General features: G+C 52.3%; 2 protein-coding genes across 4 annotated transcripts in view; one reads left to right on the top strand and one right to left on the bottom strand.

The window, feature by feature from the left end:
* The window catches only part of PIAS3 (protein inhibitor of activated STAT 3), a 37,797-nt gene extending 19,024 nt beyond the window's left edge, over window positions 1-18,773 (top strand). For all 3 annotated transcript variants that reach the window (XM_044990906.1, XM_044990904.1, XM_044990905.1), the window contains 11 exons: window positions 148-198; window positions 2,935-3,025; window positions 5,049-5,183; window positions 7,570-7,675; window positions 8,319-8,392; window positions 8,893-9,053; window positions 9,416-9,552; window positions 10,006-10,177; window positions 12,306-12,439; window positions 14,435-14,472; window positions 15,390-18,773. In XM_044990906.1, coding sequence (XP_044846841.1) covers window positions 148-198; window positions 2,935-3,025; window positions 5,049-5,183; window positions 7,570-7,675; window positions 8,319-8,392; window positions 8,893-9,053; window positions 9,416-9,552; window positions 10,006-10,177; window positions 12,306-12,439; window positions 14,435-14,472; window positions 15,390-15,653 — 1,363 coding nt within the window. In that variant the 3' untranslated portion in view covers window positions 15,654-18,773. The remainder of the gene's footprint in view (window positions 1-147; window positions 199-2,934; window positions 3,026-5,048; window positions 5,184-7,569; window positions 7,676-8,318; window positions 8,393-8,892; window positions 9,054-9,415; window positions 9,553-10,005; window positions 10,178-12,305; window positions 12,440-14,434; window positions 14,473-15,389) is intronic.
* Window positions 18,774-18,824: 51 nt separating this feature from the next.
* On the bottom strand, window positions 18,825-26,263 carry NUDT17 (nudix hydrolase 17). The gene is made up of 8 exons (XM_044990907.1): window positions 26,135-26,263; window positions 24,912-25,034; window positions 24,000-24,183; window positions 23,168-23,193; window positions 22,522-22,614; window positions 21,327-21,425; window positions 20,655-20,791; window positions 18,825-19,808 (listed from the first exon to the last, which is right to left on the bottom strand). Exons 1-8 carry the CDS (start codon window positions 26,207-26,209, stop codon window positions 19,646-19,648), a joined length of 900 nt encoding a protein of 299 aa, XP_044846842.1. The 5' UTR covers window positions 26,210-26,263; the 3' UTR covers window positions 18,825-19,645.
* Between the last annotated feature and the right edge of the window lie 206 nt (window positions 26,264-26,469).

The following is a 26,469-nucleotide window of genomic DNA, read 5'->3' as shown; positions in this document are numbered from 1 at the left end:
CAAAAGCAGAAAGTAGCATGGGCACTTGTTTTATTAGTACTAAAAGATATAGTATTATATCATGGTTAATGAGATGTTTATAATGATGTAACTATCATTGTGCCTAATAAGCAATGCCAGCCATTTAAGAGATGTTTTCTGTTGCAGAGATATCTTACCAGGTGCCAAATGTGACTACACTGTACAGGTACAATTAAGGTAAGAGGTAGAACATTTGTATGTCGTCATGATCTGAAAAGTGAATGATCAAATCCCTTTTCTTTGAGCTGCTGTTTTGGCTGTAACATCATAATTTTGGGGAATCAGGCCGTAGCATTCAGTTATTTGGATTTGCATATCTAAAAGCGTGGAGAATTCTGAAACTTTAGGTGCTGTATTGAGACGAAGATCTTTAGATCAGCGTGGCTCATCCTGAGAAGAGGCAGCCAGGGTCAGACACTAAACCAGGCAGAGTCATCGTGAGAATCCAGGAGACTGAGTGCATGTTCTCTCTGCTTTTCCTCCTTAATGTTCCACGCTGCAGCCGACTGGCAAAATCGTCATGGACTGCCATGGGAGTTCTGCCTGATGGCGATCCAATCCTGCTCTTTTAACCAGCTTTTAAGTTTCTATAGACCTGATCGGCTCCTTTTTTCTTCTTTCCTTTTTTAAACACTTTTTAAAAGGTTTTTTCTTTCTACAGCATCATTATTAAAAGTGCAGCAGGAAGCAAAACACGTAGCTTACTTTAAAACTTGCAATATTCTGTTCACAACTCCTCCATACTGTTTCTAAACTATCTTGCATTTTTGTAAAGTGCCTGTTATTTTAAATATCCCAAAGAGCTTCACAAACGATACTTTGGAAATTGCGGCAGCCGGCTGTGGGGTGTTGACCCTGCAGTAACAAGCTAGTGAGCTACGTCCCTCTGATTAGAGGCTTTCTAACCTCCTTTTTCCTGCGCTGTTTGCTCCATTCTTGTACATGAACAGCACTGTGACACATACTGGCCTCTTGCTCTCTGACATGAGTTAGGGAGAAAGATTCTTATAAATTTCATCTGTGTGACTGAGACAAGCATTGTATATTGGTGGGTAGAAATCTCACCTGTACTTAACCCACTAGAGCTGGATTATAATTTATTTATTTATTTATTTTGGCCTACCAGTCTCAACCAGCACCCCTCTTCATATTTGTTAGGGGTACAATATCTTCCATTAGTGTCGAGAAAGAAGCCTTTGTACAACCTCTGTGGTGTTTGAACGCTTCTCTTCTGCCACAGAGAGAACTATTGCCTTTAGCTGGCAAACTTTAATGTTGGAGTTAGCAATGAGAATATTATCATAGGAGCCCCATCTGGGCCCAACTTTCTCAGACATGCCTCACCTTGAAAACGTCCCATGCCTCAGTACAAGAGAGAGAAGTCTAACCCCCATTTTATCCTTCTCTTTGCCTGGGCTGCAGAGACTGCAGTGGGATAGGTTAGAAAACAACAGGCACAGATTCTGACGTGGTAGTGGCAAGGATCTGCATCGGTGGGACACGCCAGGGCTTGTCCTAACAAAAAGCAGACCAGTGTCGTATTTGACTCAAGACTGTGTGGCAAGTCTCTGGTTTCAGTGTGGGGTGTGGTCTCTCTTTGGCAGCGCAGCCTAATTTGAAACAAAATAAAATGCATGATCATCTGATTCAATGGGATTAGAATTTGAACGTGATCCCATTCTGGGTTTCTCTTGCTGACATCTTTACGCCTGTTGAAGGCAATTGTAAGATATTAAGTGGTGGTGGATGAGCATTGAAAAAATATAAGGACTGGCCTATGCTGGGAATTTACATCCTCATAGCTATGTCTCTTGGGGGTTTGAAAAATACACGCCCCTGAGAGCAGGGGGTTGGACTAGATGACGACCTGAGGTCCCGTCCAACCCTGATATTCTATGATTATGCCGATGTAACCTCCAGTGTAGACATTGCTAGGTCGATGGAAGAATTCTTCATCAGCCTAGCTACCTCCTCTCCGGAAGGTGGATTACCCACACTGATAGGAGAACCCCTCTCATTGGCATAGGTAGCATCTACACTGCAGCACTACAGTGACGCAATTGCAGTGGTTTAAGTGTAGACACACCCTAAGTAATAACTAATCTCTCCTCCTGCTGCAAGATTTACATTCAGATAAAGGTAATTCCATTTCAGTTTCTCAGATGGTTGTAAATTATTTTTAAATGACTTTAAATTCTGTTTCAGAGTAGCAGCTGTGTTAGTCTGTCTCAGCAAAGCTTATGCTCAAATAAATTTGTTAGTCTCTAAGGTGCCACAAGTACTCCTGTCCTTTTTTTAAAATTCTGTAGCTCCTTTCACCCGGAAGCGCGGGGTAATTTATAGATACTGCACCACTGAAGAGCGCTCCTCTCTGGGATGGAGGGCAGCAGCCATATGGCACCAAGCATGCTTCATAACAGCTGGTTGTGTGGGAATTTTAACTGTGAGAACAAGGCAAATTCAACTTTCGCTCTTACTAAAGTAGCAGACAGGGCATCTGTTTTTAAGGCCTCATCCAAAATATCCCACCCACATGGGAAACTGAATGGAGCTCCATTCAATCTGCCGTGGAAGGCTGACAGGCTTAAGACAACATGCCTTGCCTTTGAACTTGTGGTTCTGGGGAGTTTTGTTTTTTCAGACCAGATCACTGATTGTCCCCGCCTGGAACATGCATGGTGCACATTAATAATTGGTTTTAGTTGCTGTCATCTATGGAACTTGCATTTGGAACCAATAGATTTTCTGTGTGGAGTGTGTAGAATATATTTGTTGTATGTGTGACATTTTTGTGTACTCACATACAGACATTGATATGCTTGGCTTGAAAAATGTTCTCTAAAGAAAAGTTTTCGCTGCCATTTTGTGTGAATATCACCACTCATATGCCAGTTTCTCTCTCCCGCTTCTTAGGTTTTGCCTGTGTGAAACCAGCTGTCCCCAAGAAGATTATTTCCCTCCTAATTTATTTGTCAAGGTCAATGGAAAGCTCTGCCCTCTGCCTGTGAGTAAACCTTGTTCCTTGCTTATATGGGAGAGGCGGGGCCAAATTCTGCCATCAATTTTGCAACCACAACTCCCGCTATGCTTTGTGGGAGTTAGGCATATATATCAGAGATTCAAAGTTGGCTCTAAGAACCGAATGGTGCCATTAGGATGTCATACTGATCTTGTTACATGCTTGTGAACTGGTTTAGAAGGAATAACTTACCCAAACTTTTGCCTATTCCTCTCATTGAACACTAAGCTACTTGGTTATAACTTGTACTGTGAAGGCAGAAGTGCCAGAATAGCATAAGAGAAGCTGATCCTGCAGTAATTCAACCTGGGCCAAAATGAGAATTAAAAAATTCTCACTTGAGAACCTGTACTGCGTATGAGATTTACTGGCCGAGTTCAATAGATCCAAGTGGGGATGATGAGCACTGAGGTCAGGATTTTCAGAGGGGGAGGGTGGTTCGTTGTTTAAGCTCCCATCTTTAGATGCCTTGAATGGGTCTGATTTTCAGAAAGCCCAGAACCACTCGCTTTCTGAAAATCAGGCTCCATTAAGGAGTTTCAGGTTTGTCCCATAAACCTTTGGATGTTCCTCTGAACCGAGCCTTTCTGAGGTTAGTCTGTCACCACCCTAATATCCCAGTTTGTTGACCTCCATTAATATTATGGCTTGGAAGTGGCCTCTTCATAATTAAGGTCGAGTCCTTATAAAGCTTGGAAAACTCCTTTGGCCTGGAAGTTGCCAGATTTCCCCCCGCTGCAGTGCTGAAGGTCCAGTGTTCAAAGCCCTCTTGATGATGCAGAATAAGGGAATTCCAGTAACGGAATTTGGTTTTATTTTTTCCTCTTTTAAAAAAAAAAACACCAAAAATCCCCAAAGCTAGGAAAGTACGTACAAAAAGCTCCGTTAAAAGAAGATTATTTCGGTTTCAAAACCAAGCATTTGAAAGGAATGAAATGCTGCCTTTACAGTCACCTGTGAAACCTCAGTTATGTCCTCTGTGTGATTGTATTATGATAGTTATTGCTTATTGACTTACTCCACCGGACCCGTACCTCATTCAGCGTACAGAATAGACACACAGTTGTGGCAGAATTAAGGTGATGAGGGCAACCATAACTCTGGCGTTTTCTAACCTTTGAGTGCTTGACTTTGTAACTAAATGACATTCTTTTAATGAAGCGTTTTGAATGTAACAGAGAATAGAAGGTCTCTGACCTGAATAGCGTAGAATCTGAACAAGGCATCATACTCTCATTCACATAAAGGGTCCGTAGCAGCTTTGATGTCCTTCATGACTAAGCTGGAATGGGAAGCAGTGAATGTTCACTAATTTGTATTCTATTGTGGTCCATTTTCTCAAACCGTGCTGGAGGTTTTACTTGTGTCTCTGTAGGGCTGTGCTCCCAAGCCCAAGAATGTCCTGGTGGTGAGAGAGACACATGGGAAGAGCAACTCTTAAGGCTTTTTACAGTTAACAAATGGTTACTGGGACAAGTAACCCAGGTATCTTCCTGAGGCAGACACTGACAGGGAAACATTGCTCCAGTCTTTTTGAAGACCCTGTCTTAGTGATTCCTGTTCTGTCGTGTACTCTTAAATCTTATAGCACAGGTATAACGTGTGTAGTCTGAATTGCACCTTCAGCTTCCTATGCCGAGACAAGAAACACCTCTTATTTGTCCAAAATAAAGAACCTTGCAGAAAGCCTGCAAGAAAGCTGCAGCCAGAACTGTTTGCTTAAAAGAAAACACTTTGTGCACGTCAGCATTGGAGGAGGGCTTGGAGTTGGTTGTGAAATTAAAACGGATCATAGACTATGAAACTGGCTCCAATTCCATGTTGTATTAGCTGCGGTTAAAATTCCATTGTGTTGCCTCCGGGGTTCTGATTGTTCAGCTGTTGCACTGGTAGGGAGGGGGACCTCAGGATAAAGCCAGCTATAAAAGAGGGTTTGCAGTGCGTCGTACAGGGCATTTACCCTATAAGGAAACTTGGTTGATCTCAAATAGCTTCCTTGCCTTTGCAGGGCTATCTGCCGCCCACTAAAAATGGTGTGGAGCCAAAGCGACCGAGCCGTCCCATCAACATTACTCCTTTGGTGCGGCTTTCGGCAACTGTTCCCAATACGATCATCGTGAATTGGTCCTCCGAGTTCGGCAGGGTACGTGACGTGAAGCACAGCAGGTGCTAAGCCTTTGTAAGCCAAAGGGCAACTAGAACCGGTCGCCTCCTAGGTCTTCATAATTGTCATTGTGCTGCACACCGTAGCAACTCAGAACTGCATGGTGCCTGCAGGGAGAGAAGGCTGGACCTCCTGCTCTGAAAGCATGGACTCCTACTACTTGAGCTAAGAGAGAATCTCCATTAGCTATTAACAGCAGAAGGCTTGTGGCACACAGATCAGCCATTCTGATTACATCCAATAGAGGGTAGTAGTGTGGCACTATGATAAATGTGGGAATTTTGGTAGTATATGTATTATCCCTGTGTATGCCTCAGTTTCCTTCTGGTCCTTGCATTGCTGTACACCGAGTGTAAAGGGAGGGGATGAGGTGTCTGACTCATGCAGCAGCCTGGCTGGAGACCAGTGTCATTGACAAACTGAATAAAGTACACATGTGAACAAAGGATCCTTAGAGACAATGCAAACCCCAATGGCCAGGACAGTCGCATCTCGTAACCAACAGCCAAGAAGAAGGAGATTTCCCTCTGCCTCTCCGCAGGGAAGCAGAGCAAAGGTCCCAAGCAGGGGAACAAAGTGGAAAGGTCTCAGGTGGCTGGGGTAAGAGCAGAGATAGGGTTCTGACCTGGGACTTCACTAGAAGGTTCAGCTAGGTTGATCTAATTTTTAAGTGTCGACCAGGCCTGAGAGAGTGAGTCAGGATGGATTCTACAGGAGCTTGGCTGGGTGAAGTCCTGGCATTGGCCAGTCTGAACTTTTGCTTCTCTGCTAACCTCAGGAGTTTCCGATTCTGTAGGCCAGGTGACTAATAAACTGTTATCTTGTTTTGAAAAGGCTCCCTGGTGTCACTGCAATAACTTCCTGAGAGCATGGCACCGTAAGGGGCCGCGCAAGTCTCCCACAGGAGTCTGGCTTGGCTGGGCTGGCTGCAGGGAGCCCCAGAGAGAGACAGGGAGTGCTGGCACCCAAAGGCCCAGTTTTGGAGTCATGGAAGCCACAGGCCTGCCCCTGTAGAATTGTGGATCCTTGGGGGCTGGCACACTAAAGGAGTCACACACAAGAGACTGGTTACAGGCTGGGGCACAGGCCAGACGCTCGATCCATGACAGCGGGTGGGAGAAGGGCAGATTCTGGATGCCATTGAGAGTATTTTGCAATAAGTGACGTGCAGCAGTAAAAACGAGGTTAGTCAAAGAAAACAGCAGAAAATCGCGTATAACCACCTCCCTAGGAAGAACATCACAGAGCTGTGCAGGGGGAGAGGTGAGCATTGGGAAGTTAAACAAGGCCCAGCTGATTGCAGGGCTGGGCAGGATGAGGAGGCCAGGAGCAGAGGTCCAGGCCTAGGCAGAATTCTGAGGGAGTCTGAGGATGGCAGAGGCAGTAGCCACAGCTTCTGCAGCAGCAGTGGACATCTGCAGGGCTCAGTTCCCCAGCTCTGGAGTTGGAGTGGCAGAGCTGGATGCAAAAAGGAACCGAGGCTGGAGTTTGAGGTCCCTGCAGGGGGCATAGGTGCTAAATTATTGGTCTCATTCCAGGGAGTGGGGGGAGATGTCTACCTCCCCACCTTTGTGAAGGTTTGTGAGTTGAACCAAATTCCCCCTGCAGACTGGCTGCGTAGTGTCACTCCCTTACGGGGTTCCCAAACCACTGAGGCACATAGCCAAGTGGACTGGGCTGACGCTGGGAACTATGAACCATTCAAGAGAGCCTTATTGCATATGTTTGACTTAACACCTGAGGCCTACGAGAAAAGGTTTTGGGGTGTGCAAAAGAACAAGGGGGTGATGTACATGGAGGTTGGCACCTTGCTAGGCAATTGTTCCCACAGTGGGGTAAAGGGGCCAGTGTCCCCACTCTGGAATCTTTGTAGGAGGAGTTCAGCGTAGTAGTGTGACGTGTCCCCTGGAGCTTGTGTGTGGTTAGCGGATTGAACACCTAGAATTCACGTCGTGCAGGCGAGTTGGCAGATCAAGTTGTAGGCAGTAGGCCCAGCTGCCAAAGGGGAGTGGCCAAAAGCGTGGGTCCTCTTGTGGAGGCTCCCCAAAAGTTGAATTTGGATAACTCCAAAGGGGCTGGGGGGAGGGACAGCTGATCCCAGTAGACCCCTGCCGAGGGACCCCAAAGACCTGAGGTGCAACTCCTGGAAAGGAGCCAGGCCTCGCCCTGCAGGGCTAGTGTGGGAGGGCCTGTACAGACATTAAGGAAGGTGTTATGCAGGTACAAAGTGTCACTAGTAGTTGTTAAAAATCCCTTTTTACAGAACTGTACAGTCACTCCAGGCTTTGCAAACAGAGAGGAGCCCTCTTCCCTAGCAGTTTGCTTTGCAGGCTAGAAGGCCTAACCTCAGTCTTTCTGTCCCTAGAACTACTCTCTGTCAGTTTACCTGGTGAAACAGCTGACTTCAGTCACACTGCTACAGAAGCTAAGAGCCAAGGGCATTCGGAACCCAGACCACTCCCGGGCCCTGAGTGAGTAGCTGCTGCTTTACGGTTTTTAACCGTTTGTTACACGATCTCTAGCTGAATAGATCTGAGTCCACAGCCAACAGGGCAAGCCCAAATTCCCATACGCCCTCTTGCAAACACACATACGCCTAAGATTACACATGCAACCAGTCCCATTTTTATGAAAAGCGTGAACTGCCCTCGAAAACAAAGATACCTGAGTTGAGGGAAGGGGGTTATACTGCGTGGCTGCTGGTAACATCATGGGACGAGCTCCACGTAAAAATTCACAAGGCTGCCCTCCTCCTTTCAAGCTCTCCTTAAAACCCCTCTGTGCTGCGATGTCTGTCCAACACTTAACAATGACTAGGCAGCTGGTGGTTGTGCTTGCTGCTTAGTGCACTGATCGTAAGCTGGCTCACCGGTAGCCTGTTCCCTTTGTCTGTCGTTTCCACCGGTTGTTTCCTGTTAAAGGTAGGTTGTAAGATCTTTTTTGTTATATGCTCAAGGGAGCCCTGATTGGGGCCTCTAGGATCTAATATAATAGAAATAATGTGTTTGCTACCATAAACACTTCCTAGATAGCTAACTTCCTACTGTAAAATATATAATCTGAAAAATATCACAAACACTTTTCATAGACCTGAGAAACTTTTTTTCCTTTCAGTCAAAGAAAAATTAACAGCTGATCCCGACAGCGAGATAGCAACAACGAGCTTGCGGGTTTCTCTCATGTGTCCGGTGGGTTCGATACGAGTTCTCTATGCTTCAACATCCACTTGGTGTTTGCTTAAAAATGTCATGTGGGATGCTGCTGTTCCGGTTTTATAAAAGGTTCTCCTCCTTGGGAGTCTTATTAAACCAGCCCCTTTTCCCCATGAGTAAAAGTTGGCTGGAAATGCTGATCCAAACTTCTCAGTGTATACACCCATATGTATATAGTATTTTCTGGGCATAGCCTAAACTGTGTGATACTGACTAAGGCTGTGTAAAGTTTTCCACTTTCACCAGTTAGGATGCGTGTGTGGGGTGGGAGATCCAAGGAAGTGGAACTTCCCCATCCATGGTGAAGCCTTAGTTGATGCTACATCACATCCCCCTCCTGGCATAAGTTGGGCTCTCTGGGCACGTTCAGTGAAAGGGCCAAAATAGGAAAAAATGGAACTTGTTGGTTTCTCCTGGTGCCCCGTGGAAGCGCTTTGAATCAAACCGTATTAATTTCTCCTTTCTCTGTCTTCCAGCTGGGTAAGATGAGGCTAATAGTGCCCTGCCGAGCCATTACCTGCACCCACCTCCAGTGCTTTGACGCGGCGCTCTACCTTCAGATGAACGAGAAGAAACCTACATGGACCTGCCCTGTGTGTGATAAGAAAGCCCCCTATGACAGCCTGATCATTGATGGGTAAGCTGAGTGGGTCCAAGACCAGCCTGGAAACTCTTTTTAAGCTAAGTCCTTAATGTTGGTATGTACAGACAGTCCCGGCCTTGAACAACTTAGTCTAACACTCCCACTCTTTCCACATACACCAGCCTGACTCCTGGTCAGTACTGGCCTGAGCTGGATTTGAACCCAGGACTTCGAAATGTAATTCTCTATATTTCATTTACCAGTCCCCTGAGCCCATCATGTCTGTGCCATGAGCCTCCCTCATGTCTGTACTGTCAGCACCCAAGTATTCAGGGCCAGGCAGGCTCCCTCAGTGGTGCGGGTCTTTTCATGGATGGTTTTTTTTCAGCGTATGCTTTTGCTCAACTGCATGACAGGTTGTTCATGGAAATCCTCAACTCGTGTACGGACTGTGATGAGATCCAGTTCATGGAAGATGGCTCCTGGTGTCCCATGAAGCCCAAGAAAGAAAACCAGGAGGTGTGCCCGACATCTGCGTACAATGGGATTGAGGGTACGGGAGCTACGGGCACCATCTCTTTTAAAATGTCTTGCTTTTCCGTAGGATCTTTCTCTGGAAGGGTCCAAAAGCATTTCAGATACTTGAAATACGATCCATATGTGCGGGTCGCTGCACCACTGAAGTGCAGCCAAGAAACACGGCAGGTGTTTAACAATGCACAGCAGTGCTACATAACCACTCCCAGTGGGAAAGGAAGAAGAATCCCATGTCCAGTTGAAACTGCAGAGGGTAATTCTAGGTAGGCCGGAAGCAAGTACTAGAGCTGAAATGTAGTTAATACCCTGTCTGTTATAAAAAGCGATGACACTTTTATCAAGGGGCTTAATGTTATTTGAGATCCTCGGACGGAAGATGCTATAAAAGTGCAAAGCTTCTTTGTGGGGCAATGCTTTGCCTTCAGCTACCTTGGCCAACTGCAGCTTCTTGCTTCCTCTCTCTCTGCAGCCAGCTCCCTTTACGCTGTGGGCTCTGACGGAAAACACTCCTTGGAGAGCAAAAAGAAAGTGGAGGTCATTGACCTCACGCTGGACAGCTCATCGGACGAAGAGGAGCCTCCTATCAAGAAACAGTGCCCTGTCTCCACGGTGGCTATCCCGTCGGCAGTAGGGCCCAAGGGGTAGGACACGTCTTATAAACCTTTTCGGGGTTTTCCTCTTTCCTGCATGCTGCAGGTTGCATAGTAACAAGGAGAAGCAGCTTGTCCCATTCATAGAAAATGTATTGGACCAGGCCAGTGGTCTCGGCAGTCCTGTGTCCTGTCTCTGGAAGTCTATACCGGATGCTCGGGGAAAGCAAACTCTCCGCCCTCGCAGTAATACACATTGCCAGTTGTATTGATACCATTGTGTAAGGGAGTGGGAGGCACATCTCAGCTTGACTCTGGGCCATGATCAGAGCGTTCCCTGAAGCACCGGGATTGATAGCCTGTGTCACTTTCTTGGATGCTGTTTTCATTCATGTGTCTCATTCTTTTTTTAATTCACAAAGTGTGATGTCTCACTGACTCGGTGTAGCCCTCATTGGATTTGAGTTTCACGATGCCTTCGTGTTGAACTGCTGCCCACTCGGGTATAGCAGAGTGTTTGGGGAATTGTACTGATTTCAGAGGCCTGGAATACGTAGTATGGGCATGACAGTACGTAGTATGGGTAGTTTATTTGCCGATTTGACTAACGGACAAACATGCAGGAGTTTGTATCAGCTTTTGTGCCTATAATTTCTGAGTAGAGCAGGACAGACCGTGCTTTTCCCTTGTCTGTTTTCCAAATGTCGGACACGATTTAAGAGAGAAATACTTTGGGCATTGTCCTCTCTCCGTGGCACATGTGTTGTGCCCCTGGGAGGGGTGCATGCCCCACACTTTGGGAAACACTGTCTGATGGGATTGTGGCTTATATTGCTGCTTCAACAGCAGTGGGATCAGCCCCTGTATGATGAAGGGGCCCTTGTGCCTGTCACTTACAGCATGTCTACACTGGTATAAAAAAATAAATATTATTTCCCACAGCACAGAGTCTCAGAGCTCAGGTCAACTGACTGCGGATGGTGCTATGGGGCTACAAATAGCAGTGTAGCCGATCCCGCTTGGGCTGGAGCCCGGGCTCTGAGACCTACCCCCCACCCCCACCCCTTGCTGGGTGACCGAGCCTGGGCCCTATCTGAGCAGGAACATCTACGCTGCTGTATTTGACCTGATAGCACGAACCCCGCAAGTCTGAGTCAGTTGACCCAGGCTCTAAGACTTGCAGCTGTGGTGGTGGTGGGGGGGGGGGATGATGATGATTATTTTTGCAGTGTAGACGTACCTGTAGTCTCTCTAGCCCAGATCCACAAAGGTATTGAAATCAGTGGAAGATCCTTGGCGGATCTGGGCCTCAGTTTCTCCATTAAAACAAGGAGGATGATACTGACCGATGAGAGAGACTGGTAACAAGCGATGGATAAGAGCAGGGTGGTGGGATCCTCCTCTGTACAATGGGGATAAATTGCACTTCCCTACCTCACAGGGGAGTTGGGAGGATAAACACTAAAGGTTGTGAGGTGCTCAGGTACTGCCGTAACGGGGACTATATAAGCACTTACCTTAGATCCAAGTCAGATTTTTTTTTGGTGTGATTTTTATTTTAGCCAGGTATCTTTAAACAGGTGACCTCATGTTCTTTCTCTTGGTAGTAATAATATCTGGCTTTTATATAGCGCTTTCCATCCATAGACTCCAGAGCATGCTTTCCACTAGAGGTCGGTAGCGTTATCCCCATTTGACAGATGGGGAAACAGAGGCACAGATTGGGGGAGTGATTTGCCCAAGGTCACCCAGCAGGCCACAGACAGCCGAGTATAGAACCCTGGTCTCCTGAGTCTCAGTCCGGTGCTCTGCCCACTGCATGACACTGGCTCCCCTCCATGCACAAGCTGCAGGCATGGGTAGGACAGCTGATAACGGTTCTGGGAACATGCTGTGAACAGGATGGAGGCACCACACAAGAGTGCGGCTAGTCACTGATCAGCTCTGACACCTGAAGCTGAGGCCTAACGCGGCTGGGCGTTCAGGTCCCATGGTGACGCTGCGTCTGTCTCATTTCCCATGGTGGGGTGGGGCCTGCTGCTTGGTGTCCAGTATTGTCTCTTGGGGTTTCTCCCTGGTGTGTCACTGTCCCTGACTTAAAGGACAGGCTGCTGGTGTGTTTCACACCCGGAGTTATGGTCGCTTTGCTCTGCCTTACTGGGTTCCTGTTCCATTTCAGGGTGTTAAATGTTGATCACCAGCCATCCTCTGTGCTTCGAAGTCCTCCCATGGCAGCTATCGGCAGTGACTATCTCTCCAGCCTCCCAATCCCCGAATACCACCCTTCCTACCAGGTGCCATCAGAGATTCAAGGTAAGGAGAGCAGCACTTTCCAAATCATCTATTCGGGCAACTGTACCAGTTTACCAGACCAAGACCTCAGCTGTAGCCACCAGCGCCCGTGGCCTCCCAGTCAGTTCTGTATGATCTAACCCACAAAGGCACTGTCGCCCAGCCTTGCGAGGCTTGGAGCAGCCTCATGACGGTTGCAGATCAGAGCACAGATAGTTGAATGGCAGAGTTCTCTTAGCCAGGAAGCAGGAGCCTGAAGTACCAGCCCTGGTGTGAGATTTCTGCAGACCTGCAGGTGAGCTCCTTAGTGAGGCAGAATAAATTGAAAGCTGATTATTAGTAACAGAGGAGGAGGAGACCTAGCCATTTGCCGGCCTAGTGGCTAATGCTTTTCATGATCAGAGACTTCCATTCCTGGTCTTGCTGCCGTGGCTGCCATAAGGGGAAATGGAGGCAGCTAGCTCCACCCTGAAAGAGTGGAGAGATTTGTGTCATTCAGTTGCAATCTCCTCAGGCCTGATCTAAGATTGCAAGGCAATAGTTCACTGCTCTAGAAAACAGTTTCCTGTCATCTGAGTCTCTCCAAGTGCTTCACAAAAATCACTCGTCATGCCCCACTGAAAGAGATTCCAACTTTACAGATGGGGACAGAGAGAGGGAGAAAGTGACTTGCCCTGAGGTCACACAGGCAAATCAGTGGCAGAGACCGGACGAGCGGTGTTCTAATTTCCAGTCCCACACATAGACCACTGAGCATGCTCCCTCCTCCTCGGCTGGTGGAATACTTGCACGGTAACAGGTTGATGGCCTGTTAGGAAGCTTTGATAAACTAGCTGGTTCCTAGCTGTCTGGCATCAGCGCACAGGACATGGGTGTCCATTTCGGGTTGTACAAAAAGTTTCATTTCATTCTGCTGGAATCAGAGGAGGGATCTGAACCCACATCAGTTTCCCTCCTGGGTGAGGCCCTACTCCGGCCTAGAGAGTCGCTCACTCTCTTTAGCCCAATGAATATTTAACAGTTTATGCAAAGTGGAACAGTTGCAACAGAAAAGAGTGAGCGCAGCCCACCCCAGAGTAGTCTGTAGCATAGTGAGTGGGGTGTTCACCAGGGAGGGGGTCAGTCTGAGCTCAAATCCCTGCTTCAGAGTCATGGTTCCATCTCCCCCATCCCAGGCAACAGTTTCGGGTCGACCGAAACTACATTTTTTGGCAACAAAAAAAAACCCTCTTTGCCCAGCTCCAGCCCTGAGCTTTGTGACACAAAGGACCTAGGATGCATTTTGCAAGAAAAACGTTGTCAACACCAGCATCTGGGCCATTCCGCATTGGGACGTTGCCTCCCTAAATTCCATTTGTGGCTTCCTTTCCTAAACATGCTTTGCACTTTCCCGTCCTCGGCTGCTCAGTAGCGTTGCTGAGCGCGGTTAAACAGCTGCTGCGTTCCACCCCCGAGATGGTTGCACTTCAGCAGTGCATGATGTTAAGGATTCTTATTTAAAGTGAATCCTATAGATAGTTGGCAAATGTGCTAGTAAATTTTGCCCAGTGATGATGGGACACGCACCCACTTTAAGGTTCCCTAACGCTGCCAGACCAGTACACATGAGAATCTGGCCCCCGGTGTATTTCAACACCAAGGCTGCATGATGAGTTACAGAGGGCTTTGTAGCCCGCTGGGAGTGTGCACCACAGCTCCCCCCTTTGCCAGTCTAGAGAGGATCCTCTTTGTGACAACTGCAGCTACAGAGCCCTGGCTTGTTAGCTCAAGCTGAAGCAGCTTATGCTTTTTGCTCTGAAAGTTCCTACTTCTCTCCCCGGTGTTGGCCAAAAAGGCAGCCATCGTAGTCCGTTACTGACCTACAGCAGTGAGGGGGATGGGCTGTAACGGTCTCTAAAGAAGCAATTAGATCCCATCCCATTAGTTGACGCTTAAAATCTAGCACAAATTGGCTCCCTCCCCCTCCCCCATAAATTTATTTACCATTAAGTTATTTTTCCCCTTTTATTTTTCTAGGTCTGGATTTGTTTACCTTCCTTCAAAGTGAAAATCAGGTAAGGTTGTTTGGGGGGGCTCTGTCTCTCTCTCTCTCTTTTCCTCCCTGGCAAATCTGTAGGCCAGTAACCCTGTCCTTTTCCTCTCAGCCAATCCTCCTCCTCCTCCACTGGAGCAGTCTGGGCCTGATATGCACAACATTCACATGGCCAAGCCCAGCCACATGCCTTCAGGTTCCATTGCTGTTGCCTGGAATGGTCCATGTGCTGTCTGGGGCTTGGAATGCTGGGTTCTCGCTTTCGAGACATGACTCTTCTTTTCCTTCTTAGCACCTGTATTCTTCACTCTGCCTCGCCACTCCAGGTTCTGGAAGGGGGTCGGGCGCTGAGCTGAAAATGTATCACGTACCTGCTAGTGAATCTAGACAAACTTGCAGTGCAGTTTGTTAACCCGGGGCTGCTCTCTGCCTGCCTGGCATTTGATCCTTTCACAGGTGACTCAGGGCGGAGCTGGTGATTGAGCTAGCTAGAAATACCTTCTTCTGACTTAAGGGAGCTTGGAGCGCGCTTTCCTTTCAGAGCTGGTACAATGGGCTCCTTTCTCCTTCCTGGGCCTTGTCTCGCCACCACGGCGTGTCTCCTGTTCAGATGGCGCCATGCTAACCTGCCATGGCGTGCCAACTATAGCAAAGCCCACGCTCTCTGCCGGGTTATACCAAATGGGAGGCAGCTGGCTCAGGGGAAGTCTTGGTAAACTGGTACAGTTCCCCCAAATTTCAGGAGTGTCACTTGTGCCTCTCAACTCTCTCCTTGGTAGCGCAAGCAGTGAAATCTGTTGCTTTGCAGTGATGCCTGTTCCCCTTGCAGATTGGGCCCCACCAGCGCTCTAAGCATTGAAGGGGGTTTGGGAGGGGGAGAGGTTTGAATGGTGATTGATGCCCTGCCTGGTGATCGATGCCCTGTTCCTTGCCTGGCAGCACTACAGCCCTTCCGTGATCACCTCCCTGGATGAACAGGACGCCCTGAGCCATTTCTTCCAGTACCGAGGCACGTCTACCCATTTCATGAACCCTCTGGCTCCCGTCATGGCAGGATCCCACAACAGCATCAGCCCTGCCAGCGGCCGCATCAGCAGCATTGTCTCCTCCACCACGCTGCGGGAGAGCCATGGGCACAGCGGGACAATGAGTAACAGCGCAGCTCTCCCGGGCTGCAGGTCGGACATCATTTCCTTAGACTAGCCCCAGGCCCAGGCATCTCGTTTCCCCCCCAAGGATGGGAGAGAAAAGCAGATTTCAGCAGCTGCTGCTGAGTTGGGATTTTGTCTGGGATGGAAAGGACCCAACCAATACCAGGTCTCCTAAGTGTGTGTCTCGGTCAGGGCAACTCCCCTGTTACGTCCAACCTTGGAGCCTCACAGGCGTGGCTTTCAGTTCTGCACACGCTTGCCTGAGCGCCCTGGTATGGCTTGCTGGGGGGTGCCAGTGGCCAGCAGGGAAATGCTAACCTCTGGTTTTCAAGACCATTTTAAAACTGTGTTTTTAACTCTCTTTTTTTGGTAGGATTCTGCACAAAGATCCTACAGTGAGAATCCCCACCTTGGTGCTGTCCTGCTGGAACAGCACCATCTAGTGGCCAAAGCAGGACTTAGCGGCCATTCACCCTTGGGGATCAGAGAATATCAGGGTTGGAAGGGACCTCAGGAGGTATCTAGTCCAATCCCCTGACAGATTTTTGCCCCAGATCCCTAAATGGCCCCCTCAAGGATTGAACTCACAACCCTGGGTTTAGCAGGCCAATGCTCAAACCACTGAGCTACCCCTGGGAGGTCACCTTCTGCAGCCCTTTGCACCACACCACTACTGGCTCCCTGAAGTGGGGTGAAGAGAGAAACTTGTGTGAGTCCAGCAAGCCTCTAGGCATGGATGGAAGGTGGGTGGGTGTCTTTCAGGGAGCTGCCCGCTGCTTTTATGCACCAACACAAGCTCTTTGGCAGTAGGGATTGAGCTGGATCTGGGCTCCTATGGCATTCTTGACTCCTTAATCCTCTTCTTTGCTCCCCTCCTTCCCTGGGGAGTCTGCCCTCCCAGCCCTAGGTTAGAGCAAAGAGCTGGTGACTCAGAAAGAGGCTCGCAAACTTCTGCTTCCAGCTACCAGGCTGTGCTGAGAACCTCTGCTGTCCCAGGGTTTCAATAACCGAATGGGCAGGAAAACAGATGCTTTAACTGAGCCCTGATTCCAAACCTCATCCAGCAAACATGGACATTCCCCAGCAGAGACCTAGCCACGGCGGGGAGGGTGAATCTGCAGCCTACGTGCACTTCAGGTTTCCCATTAAGCAGGTGAGCAGCTGGGGCTCCCTCCCACCTCGCTCTCGATGGTATGATCCGAAGCAACACCGCTGGGCCCCAAACTCAGCTCTGCTGAGCGAATCCGTTCTTCAACCCCCCGTGCAAACCTCTCGTGTTTGTAATGGAACGTGCTAGTGGGTGAGAGCCAGAAAGAGAAACTGATCGATCCGTTTTCAAGGAGAAAAAAAAGATTTTGTAAATGTGTTTTTTTTTTTTAATTGAACAACCTGTGGCATTACGAGTAGCGCAGGAAAGGAAACGTTCACTTTTTAATTATGAACGTTCACCACCTTTAAAGTCAGCCGTTTCCTGGCTGCTGTTTTAGTGTTGTCCTCATTACGACGTAACCTTTTTTTGGTAAGAATCAAGGCAAAAAGAGGCCATTTGAATTGATGTCCTGTCAGTGGCATTTACACGTGGGTTGAGGCAGTTCTTTATTGGGATGCTAGAGGAGGCAAGCGGGGGTGGGGTGGGGAGGGATTCTTGCTTGCGAACCCTCCTGCAGATAGGACAGTATCGAGTGGAGGCGTAGCAGGGTGACTGCCAGGCCTTTTGTCTCCCATCCATCCCCTCGCGGAGGCACTGGGCAGCTCGGCCCAGTCTGTCTCGGTTGTAATTACGATGTATTTTTTTTAAATGTAGATGTTTTCCTCCTCCTAAGTATTTCCAATACAGATCTGTACAGAGAACAAAGCTATATCTATATTTTTAGTTGCAGCTTTTGTACATCCAAAACTCCAAAGACCTCTCTGTGTCTATCTCCTGAGGACTAAATGAAGGTTGTGTTGTCCCCGCTACAGCGCCTTCGCGGGGACAGCGCATCGCCTGTTGCACAATTTATTTATGTATTTAAATGTATCCCTTCGTTTGTAACCTTCACAGCATCACAGCTGCTGCTTCGAGTGTCCTGCGTAACCAAGGTCTCGCTAAACTACCCCAAGTACCTACTGCCAAGCTCATATTTTTATTACTGTAGCAAGATTGGCACATGAGTTCGATGCGTCAAAATGGCATTCAGAAAGTATAATATGTAGCAGTTTTTTTGCACCTTTTCTCCCCTCCCAAGTGTCCTCCTCAAGAACTTAAAAACAAACCAATTTCCCTGTGGTTCTGGACAAGGCTGCTCTGGGGTAGCTGTGCCCAGACTCCTGCTGTGACTTTAATGGTTCTCGTATCATAGTTGTAGTGAATTTCTGAACGCAATAAAAGTTGGAAATCCTACTGAGGAATAGTTAAGGTGCAGCTTTACCGTGCGTTCTTCGCCCAGGCTTAGTCGCGCTAATCATTTCCCCTCGGTTTTGGAGAGGGACGAGTCCAGCTGACGCTCCGCATTTAAAGAGCGGTCGGCTGGAAAATGATGAACCAACTACTGCAGTCTCCTTCAAAGTACCAGCCCTCAGAACTAGCTTGCTTGGCTCTTTTCACCGGAAAACCTCCAAGTGGCAGACGTAGCTCTCTGTAAACCAAGAATTATCCTTCCCCACTTGCGTGAACGGCTTTGAAAGCCTTGGTGGAGAAGTGCGAGGTCGAGGATTTGCTTTTTGGAGAAATGGTGCTTGGAGAGATTACTGGACTTCTGCAAACCCCTTTCTCTCTGCTCATCTTCCCAGCACCAAGCTGAAAAGGGACTTAGGACCAGACCAAATGTACTGTGTACATTGCTGTGGGAACGTAATTGTTTGGGGGGGTTTTCAAGTTCTGATGTTGGGGGGCGGGGGGATGGACAGACCCGCTCCCAGTAAAGGCAGATTTCTATACACATTTGTAACCCTCCCCGTCTGTCCTTTGGCCCGTCTCCTACCAAGATCCTGCAGGGCCAGTCACAGGCTGATCAGCCCGCGTGACAATCCAGTGGCTCCACTGTACCCTTGGAGAGGCAGGTACTTTCAGTGTTACGTACAGGGGGTGGTTGAGGTGTAGCTAGAAGCTGAGGAGACCGACATGAAGGTATTACGCCTTTACAGGGAGCGCTGGCTGTTTTCAAGGTTTGTACATACAAGTTGTTTGTGTAGAGGGTGTGTGTGTGTGGGGGGGGCGGTTGGGGGGTAGAGGAGCGTCTAGGGTTTTGATACCGTCTCAAGTCCCTTAGTGTTTTATAAGCTCTCACACGGTAAACGTTATCTAGACACCTTTAAAAAGCAGCTAGCCACTTTCTCTGGTTTATTTATTCTGTCCGTTTGATATCCAGCTGTTTATTATTTGCAACACTTCTGTATATGCAAACTACCTTTTAGATAATAAAGTTCAAAGCAGCCCCCCGCTGTGCCAGTGTCAGTTACTGGTGGAGCAGACCCCTCTGTTCAAGCTGGATTTGAGCAGCTGGGAGCTGAGGAGAAGGGTGAGTTAGCCCCATTTCCCACAAGGGGAAACTGAGGCAGAGCCATGACGTAGTCAGTGGAAGGTGGAATTGGAACAGAAGTTCCTAGCTTGAAGGCCTGAGCTCAAACCGCTGACACACGCTGTCTCTTCAGTGCACCCTTTGGCTAAGCAAGACACTTGGATGGCTAAGGGCAGGCGTGGTTATTTGAATGTTACTGGACGTGTCTCACCACACGCTGGCTTCCAACACAGTGAACGACCCCCCCGTCCCAGGCAGCCGGGCTTTGGGCTTAGTGCTGGCATGCCCACCTAGTCCATTCAGGAGTTGCCTTCCCTTCCTGTCGGTCGCTTCCTTCATAGGAGGGAGAGCCAGAGAGTGACCCCACTGCCCGCCTTCCCTTCCTGCTAGGGCTTGGAGCAGTGAGAAGGAACTTCGTTCTGGGCAGGCCTCGGCAGCCGTGCTTGGTAAAGCCAAGGTGGTGACAGAGCCGACCTCCTTCGCCGGCAGCTCCGCTCCCCAGCTGTCTGCCCCGCGGGGAGGCCGGGGCCTGGGATTTCGCTGCTCACTTGTCTCGCACGGCTAAGGTGTCTAGCCAGAGCCGAAGGGCAAACCTGGTCCCGGTGCTGACCCGTTCCACATCGTCCCCCGCTGCAGGTGCTGTGTTCAGGAAGGTCGCAGCAGGAAGTTCCGAGGGCCGGGCCGAGCCCCCGCTCAGCTCCGTGGCGCTGGGTAGATGTAATGGAAGTTACTCAGAGGGGTGACTGAGCGGGGAGGGAGAACACTGAGCAGGCCTGATGCACGAAACACCCCGGAATGGCCAGTGAGGGCTGGTCCCTGTACCCAGCAATGCTCCCCCTGTGGCTTCCAGACCAGGCTTGCTCCTGTTAGGGTGGCCGGCTCCAGCCTGGGAACAGAGCACAAACCGGCTTCTGTTTCGGAGGCCTGGCCTGGCCTCCCGCACAGCGAGCTGGGGAGTGGGAAATGGGCATTGAGGCTGAATCCTCACTCTGGTTCCAGAGGGCCTGTGCTCCCCACTGAGCCAGGGCTAGCCAGCCCCCCTCCCCCCCAGGCTTTAATCAAAGGCAAAGCTCTACTGTGTTACCTACGGGGCACCCCCCCCCCATGACTGCGTTGGAGCCTGGGACCCATAAAGCCCCCCCCCCCACTTGTCCCCACCCAGCGGGGCAGGTGCTGACGGCAGTGGGAGCTGTGGCTCCCTGCCCTAGGGGACCATCTAGCCCTGGGCGAAGAGATGAGAGAAGCCGAGGGGAAGTTTTGGGGCGTGGGACACGCTTCCCTCAGCAGCGGTCCAGCATGGGGGCCAATAAAGAGCATTTCCGCCCAGGCGTGTTAACCCTGTGTCCGGTGGTCAAATCCCAACCTAGCCCCTTCCATTCTGCCCTCTGGAGAGTCTTGGTCACTTCCCATGGGGAAGCTGCGATGCTCCTCCCCAGACCTGGCTGCATTTCAGAGGAGGGGAGCAGAGTCCTGCCTCTCCAAGGGAAGATCATCATTCCCCCCCTTCTTAGAGGAAAACAGGTCAGGCTGGGTTGGCAAATCCCGCTCCTTACTCTATGGTTGGGGGGAGGTTGTTGGGCACACGTCCCGTGTTCTCTGCTCCGTCCTCGACCGCCGCGACACACTCCAGAACGTGGGGCTCCAGCCAGGCATAGGCGCTCACCTCGCTCTCGTCCGCCTTGATCCTCGTCTGAAATCCAACCCGTGGCTCTGAGTGCCGGGAGCAGGGCTCAGAGCTCTCTGGGGCTTTGGGCATCAGCTGTGGAGACTCCATCGGGCTATGGGCAGGACCGGGCAACGGGCTGGGAGAAAGGCCTCTCAGCCGGCCCGGAAGCACTGTCCAACCTCAGGGGCAGGCGCTGGCCGCCTCAGTCGGGTACCGGCCTGTCTCAGCAGAGAAGCCAAGGGCTGAACAGGCGGTGGAGGCTGGATTCCTCGAAGGGTCCCTCACGCCCAGGCCTGAGACCCTGGGCTTGTGGCGCTACACCGCCGGCCCCCCTAAGGCTGCCTTCAAGCTGCTGGGGAGGGTGGGGGCCGGGGACAGCAAGCCCAGGCAACGGACGTACATCAGGGCACGTAAGAACAATTCTCTACCTAATCTCTCCTGACCATCTTCTCCAGGGCCGAGCATCCCCTCGCTTGGGGGGCGCCAGTCACCCCCAGCAATGCTCCCCTGCAGCCGCCTTAGCCCGTCGCCCCCCCCCAACGCGCTCGGGGGTGCTCACCTGCAGCTGCTGGTGGCTCTCGGTGGACAGAAGCAACAGGTACACGACAACGTGGTGCCGCCTCGGCAGCCCCCTGCTCAGCATGGGCGGGTACACGGACTGCGCGGACGGAGAACACGGAGCTAGGAAGAGGCAGCCCCGAACAGGGCCGGCTCCAGGGTTTTTGCCACCCCAAGCAGCCGGGGGGGAAAGCCAAGATTGCGATCGGCGGCAGCTCCACCACACCGCTTTCTTCTTCGGCGGCAGGTCCTTCCCCCAGCGAGGGTCTTGCCACCAAAGAGCCTGACGGGCCGCCCCTTCCTCTCGGCCGCCCCAAGCACCTGCTTGCTGAGCTGGTGCCTGGCGCCGGCCCTGGCACCCAATGCCCGCCCCAGAGGCAGAAACCGAGAGCTGGAGCCTGAACTCCTCAGCCTGAAGGCCTCTAGCACACGACGTGAAGCAATGGAAACAGCTGCTCACGCCATCAGGGAAATGCAGCTGCCTCTGGGGTAGGGTGCTGCAGCTGTTTAAACAGCAACACTACACGAGCACTTGGGGCAAGAGAGCAGGGCTGACACCCTGACTTTTGGCCGGGGGGAGGAGGGCACAAGTGTCTTAAATGGCCAAGACCGTTCGTTTGAGCCCTCAGCTTCCCTCTCCAGCAATCCCCATAAGACCGGCCATGCTGGGTCAGGTCACTGGTCCATCCAGCCCAGTGGTCCGTGCCAGGTGCTGCACAGGGAACGAACAGAACAGGGCAATCGGTGAGTGATCCAGTCCCAGCTTGTGGCAGTCAGAGGTTTAGGGCCACCCAGAGGCTGGAACCGTGTCCCTGGCCACCCTGGCTAACAGCCATCGATGGGGGACTTTGAACCCAGCAATACCTCCTCCCAACCCGTGGGACGGGGTGGAAGCCACGGCAGGGAGTGCTGGTGATTCAGTAGGGGGCACTCATCCCCAACCCCTTTCATTGCAGCGGGTTACGGCTGCGTGTGTGGCTGGCACTAGGGGAGGGAGGGAAGCCATCGCCCCCTAGTGGCTGGTCCGCAGGAGAGGCTTGAGTCAGCCACTGCTGCTGGTTGACGGACATGGTCCCTCGGCCCACCCAGGAGAGGCTCGTGCTTTGAGCATGGACGATCCCAGATTTGCACCTCTCCGGCACCTGGCACGTGCCGAGCGGTTCCACGTGACCCAAGTCAGGAGAGGGGGAAGTTACCTCCCACAGGCCCAGCATCCTCCAGGAGAACCCGCCCGGCTCCAGCCGCAAGCCTGTCTCCTCCTGCAGCTCCCGCAGGCCCGCCTCCAGCAACTACGGGCAAGGGACAGTGAGGTGAGAGCCGGCCCGGCCCGGCCTGCCTGCGTCCCACTTTCTGCAGCGCCTGGGGCTCTGGAACGCAGCCTGGTGCCACGCTGCGCCGCAACAGCGCCCCCTAGCCACAGAACCCAAGAGCTTCACAAGCCTCTGCATGCTAAGCTGGCAACCCCACTTTACAGATAGGGAAACTGAGGCACTGAGCGGGGAAGTGACTCGTCCAAGCCCATGCAGCAGCTACGTGGCAGTTAGACCGAGAACCCAGAAGCTCTGATGCGTCCCTGGCTTGAAGCAGCCCTACCCCCGTTCCCCTTTGAAAATCCCAGGGAAAATGATACTACGCTCAGCTTTATCCCCCACTTCCCTTCCCCAAATAGGCACAGAGACCCCCCCCACCCTGCAATTGCTGCTCCCGCCCCACCCCTCCTTATTCATCTCCCATCCCTCTCGCCCCCGGGGCTCAAACTCCCCTCCGCTCCCCCCCACCCCAGCACCACTCGCCCATTCAAACCAAGCCCAATGGAATCTGCACGGCGGGTCGAGGAGGTACCTGTTCATCCGGCTCCATGTGCCCACCTGCAAGGGGAGAGAATTGGGAGGGGTCAGTGGCACAGCGAGCAGGTCCAGCGGCCCCTGGAGGCAATGGAGATGCTCCCAGCGGCTGTTGCTTCTGGACCACGGTGGTCTCACAGCCCCTGGTGGATTGGAGGGGGAGGGCAAGGGCTGTCTTTGTTCCGGGGTCTGTACAGCACCTTGCACCATGAGAACCCAATCCATGACTGGCCTCCTGGCCGGCACGGATAACACACAACCCTTGCAGAAGAAACACTCCGGCCACGGCAGGGGCCCTCAGCAGCGGCTGATCTCCCGGCAGCAGCATTTTCTCCCCATACCGAGCTGGTTTAACACAGCACTGGGTAGTTTCATTTCCTTCCACCTCCCCGCTGGTTAATTCTCTGCACAGTCCTAGCACCTGTCACCGCAGGATCTTGACGTGGCTAGTGAGTTACACCCTGATGCATTAGGTAAGGACCGGGGGGCAGTAAGGTGAGGGAGGCCAAGAGAAGGAAATTGACTTGGCAAAGGTCACACAACAAAGTCAGTGGCAAAGCTGAGAATGGAACCCAGGAGTCCTGCCTCTCAATCACTCTCTTTAACCACTAGCCCACACTCCTTTCCTCAACCTGGGAATGCGACTTCAGAGGCTCAGTTCCCAGACTCTGACTCTTCCCTGTAAACAACCCTCTCCCCTTTCCAATGACCACAGAACCCCCCACCCCATTGGGCCGGGCAGACAATGGACAGGAATCCCCAGCTCGATGCATCATCCGGCCCCCACTGCAGTGCCCATTTCTAAGCCAGCCTCGTCCGCGTCCTCTCACCGGGGGGCACCCAGATGTTGGGGAAGATGCTGAGATTCTTGGCCCTTCGCGTGAGCAGGACTCTCCTGTCGACAGACTGCAGGATGACGGCCACCCCCACGTCCACCCCGCGGCCTCGGAGCGTCTCTGGCAGCGCGGCAGCCTGGCTCTCCTCCAGGTGCTTGATGGGACAAAAGGACGGTCTCTGGGGAAGGAACAGGAGAGAGTGTTTGGTAACTCAGCCGGCGTCACGGCAAGAGACCACAGCTTCCCGGATCAGGCCCGTCGGACCTTTCATCCCAAAGAGCTTCACCAAGTTTCTACGCGCAGCAGCTGTGACATGCAGCCACCTCTGGGGCTTATCACAGCAGAGGGGTCATTTTGGGCCAACTCTCCTCACTACGCAAAGAGCATGAGGAGCAGCCAGGATCCGTGGCTGATACAGGCAGTCGCTAGACACCCCACGGCCAGTTTCACATACCCAGTCGTGTTCCACGTGCAGCCTCGGAGCTCAGACCCAGCTCGACGTCCCTTGGCAAGGACCCTGGCCTAAGCCCCTTCCTCCTCCCAGAAAACGCCATGGGCTCTTGTCCGTTAGTAAGTTACACAGCACCGACCAGCCGGGGAGCGCTGAGGATTTTAGATATTACCGGACTGTTCTCAGCTTGCAGGTGGAGAAACTGAGGCACAAATGCTTGCCCCAGGCCATGCAGCAAGTCAGTGACAGAGCCAGAAATAGAACCCAGGAGTCCTGACAGCCCGTGTTCAGCTCTAACTCCTAGGACACGCTACCTCCCAGAGAGGAGTGGAGGACCCAGGCGTTCTGATGTGCAATCTCCTGCTCTAGCCACTCAAGCTCACTCCCCTCAAGCCCATTGGTTTAGATACAAGTGCCTCCCCCCGCTGCAGACGTCCCCCCCCCAATATCCTGACCTTCAGAAGGATCCAGGTGGAGCCAGGGAACTCGCTGTCGGAAATGACAAACTGGTTTTGGTCCAAGCCGCAGCAGACCGTCGCCTCGTCCTCGTGGGACGCACAGAAGTGCCCGGTGATGCTCTGCGAGAGAGAGAGAGCAGGGAAATCACGGGCCTCGTCTTCTCGCCACGCTCCGTGGCGGGCTCCCAGCCCTGTATACACGTTATCCGTGGGCAACAGAGCCCAGCAGCTCGGGCAGGATCCTCCCCGCTCCGGAGGGGAGATGGGACTCGGCCATCTCAGGGGCCGGGTGGACACTAGAGGTCAGGAGTTGCAGAGACCGATCTCCACGTCCGAGCCCAGAGCTGAGGATAGAGCCCACGTGTACTGACGGCAGCAGGTGGCCCATCCACTAGACTCGGCCCAGGAAACAAACCGGGCCGTCCCCATCGGAGCACAGCGCCCACGGCCCGAACACCTGCAGGTTAACGGGGCTCAGAGCGAGAGGCGGCTGCCGGAGAAGGCCACAGGCCGGAGTCCCTCATGGAGGAGGGAGCGCAAAGGGGTCGCTGGCTCCAGGTTAGTGGTTGGAGCAGGGGCCTGGGAGCCAGAACTCCTGGGTTCTATTTCTGGCTCTGTCACTGACCCAAACCACCTCCTGCACACCCAGCCCATCCCCCAACCTCCCTGCACACACCCCCCATCCCCACACACCCCCTGCACACCCAGCCCTCCCCCTAACCTCCCTGCACACCCAGCCCATCCCCCGCCCCCTTGCACACCCAGCCCTCCCACTGAGTTCCCCCTGCACACTCACCCCATCCCCCAACCTCCCTGCACACCCACCCCTGCACACCCACCCCATCCCCCAACCTCCCTACACACCCACCCCCTTACACACCCACCCATCCCCAAACCTCCCTGCACACCCACCCCCTTGCACACCCAGCCCTCCCCCTAACCTCCCTGCACACCCATCCCATCCCCCACCCCCTTGCACACAAAGCCCTCCTCCTAATCTCCCTGCATACCGAGTCCCCCACACACTCAGCCCATCCCCCTGCACACAGCTCCCCACCCAGCCTCCACCCCACCTCCTGCACACCCAGCCCTCCCCCTAACCTCCCTGCACACCCAGCCCTCCCCCTAACCTCCCTGCACACCCAGTCCTCCCCCAGCCCCTTGCACACCCAGCCCCTGCCCTGCCCCCCCCCGCGCCGCACACACCACGCGCCCCGCACCTGCAGGAACCCGGCGCGCTCGGGCCGGGCGCTGCCCTTGGCCAGGCGCAGCAGCCCCCGCGCCAGGCTCTCCATGGGCCCGGCTCGGGGCCTGGCGGCGAGCGCAGGAAGCCCGGGAGCCCGGGCGGCTGCAGGCCGCGGAGAGGGGCGCCCCTGCTGGCTGCTCGCCGCGCTACCCGCTCAGCCGCTGCAGGACACGCGGGGACCCAGCAGGGGTTGGGCACACGCCGCCCTCCCGCGATCTCTGCAGCCCCCTTGGAGGCGGGGCGCACGGCCCCGGCCTGGGGCGGAGCCCAGCGTCCCAAGGAGCTGGTGGTGTTGCCGTCTGGAAGCGG

The sequence above is a fragment of the Mauremys mutica genome, chromosome 17, assembly GCF_020497125.1.
Source record: "Mauremys mutica isolate MM-2020 ecotype Southern chromosome 17, ASM2049712v1, whole genome shotgun sequence".
Taxonomy (NCBI): domain Eukaryota; kingdom Metazoa; phylum Chordata; order Testudines; family Geoemydidae; genus Mauremys; species Mauremys mutica.
The sequence above is the reverse complement of the archived record's forward strand: the minus strand, read 5'-3'. Positions and strand labels throughout refer to the sequence as shown.

Bases quoted from the DNA above. Each gene is read 5' to 3' on its own strand.
- NUDT17 (XM_044990907.1), bottom strand. From the start codon at position 26,209: ATGGAGAGCCTGGCGCGGGGGCTGCTGCGCCTGGCCAAGGGCAGCGCC. The intron at 22,615-23,167 runs GTACCTCCTCGA...CCTTGCCCGTAG, and splicing joins ACATGGAGCCGGATGAACAG to TTGCTGGAGGCGGGCCTGCG. The intron at 21,426-22,521 runs GTAACTTCCCCC...CCGTCCGCGCAG, and splicing joins GGATGCTGGGCCTGTGGGAG to TCCGTGTACCCGCCCATGCT.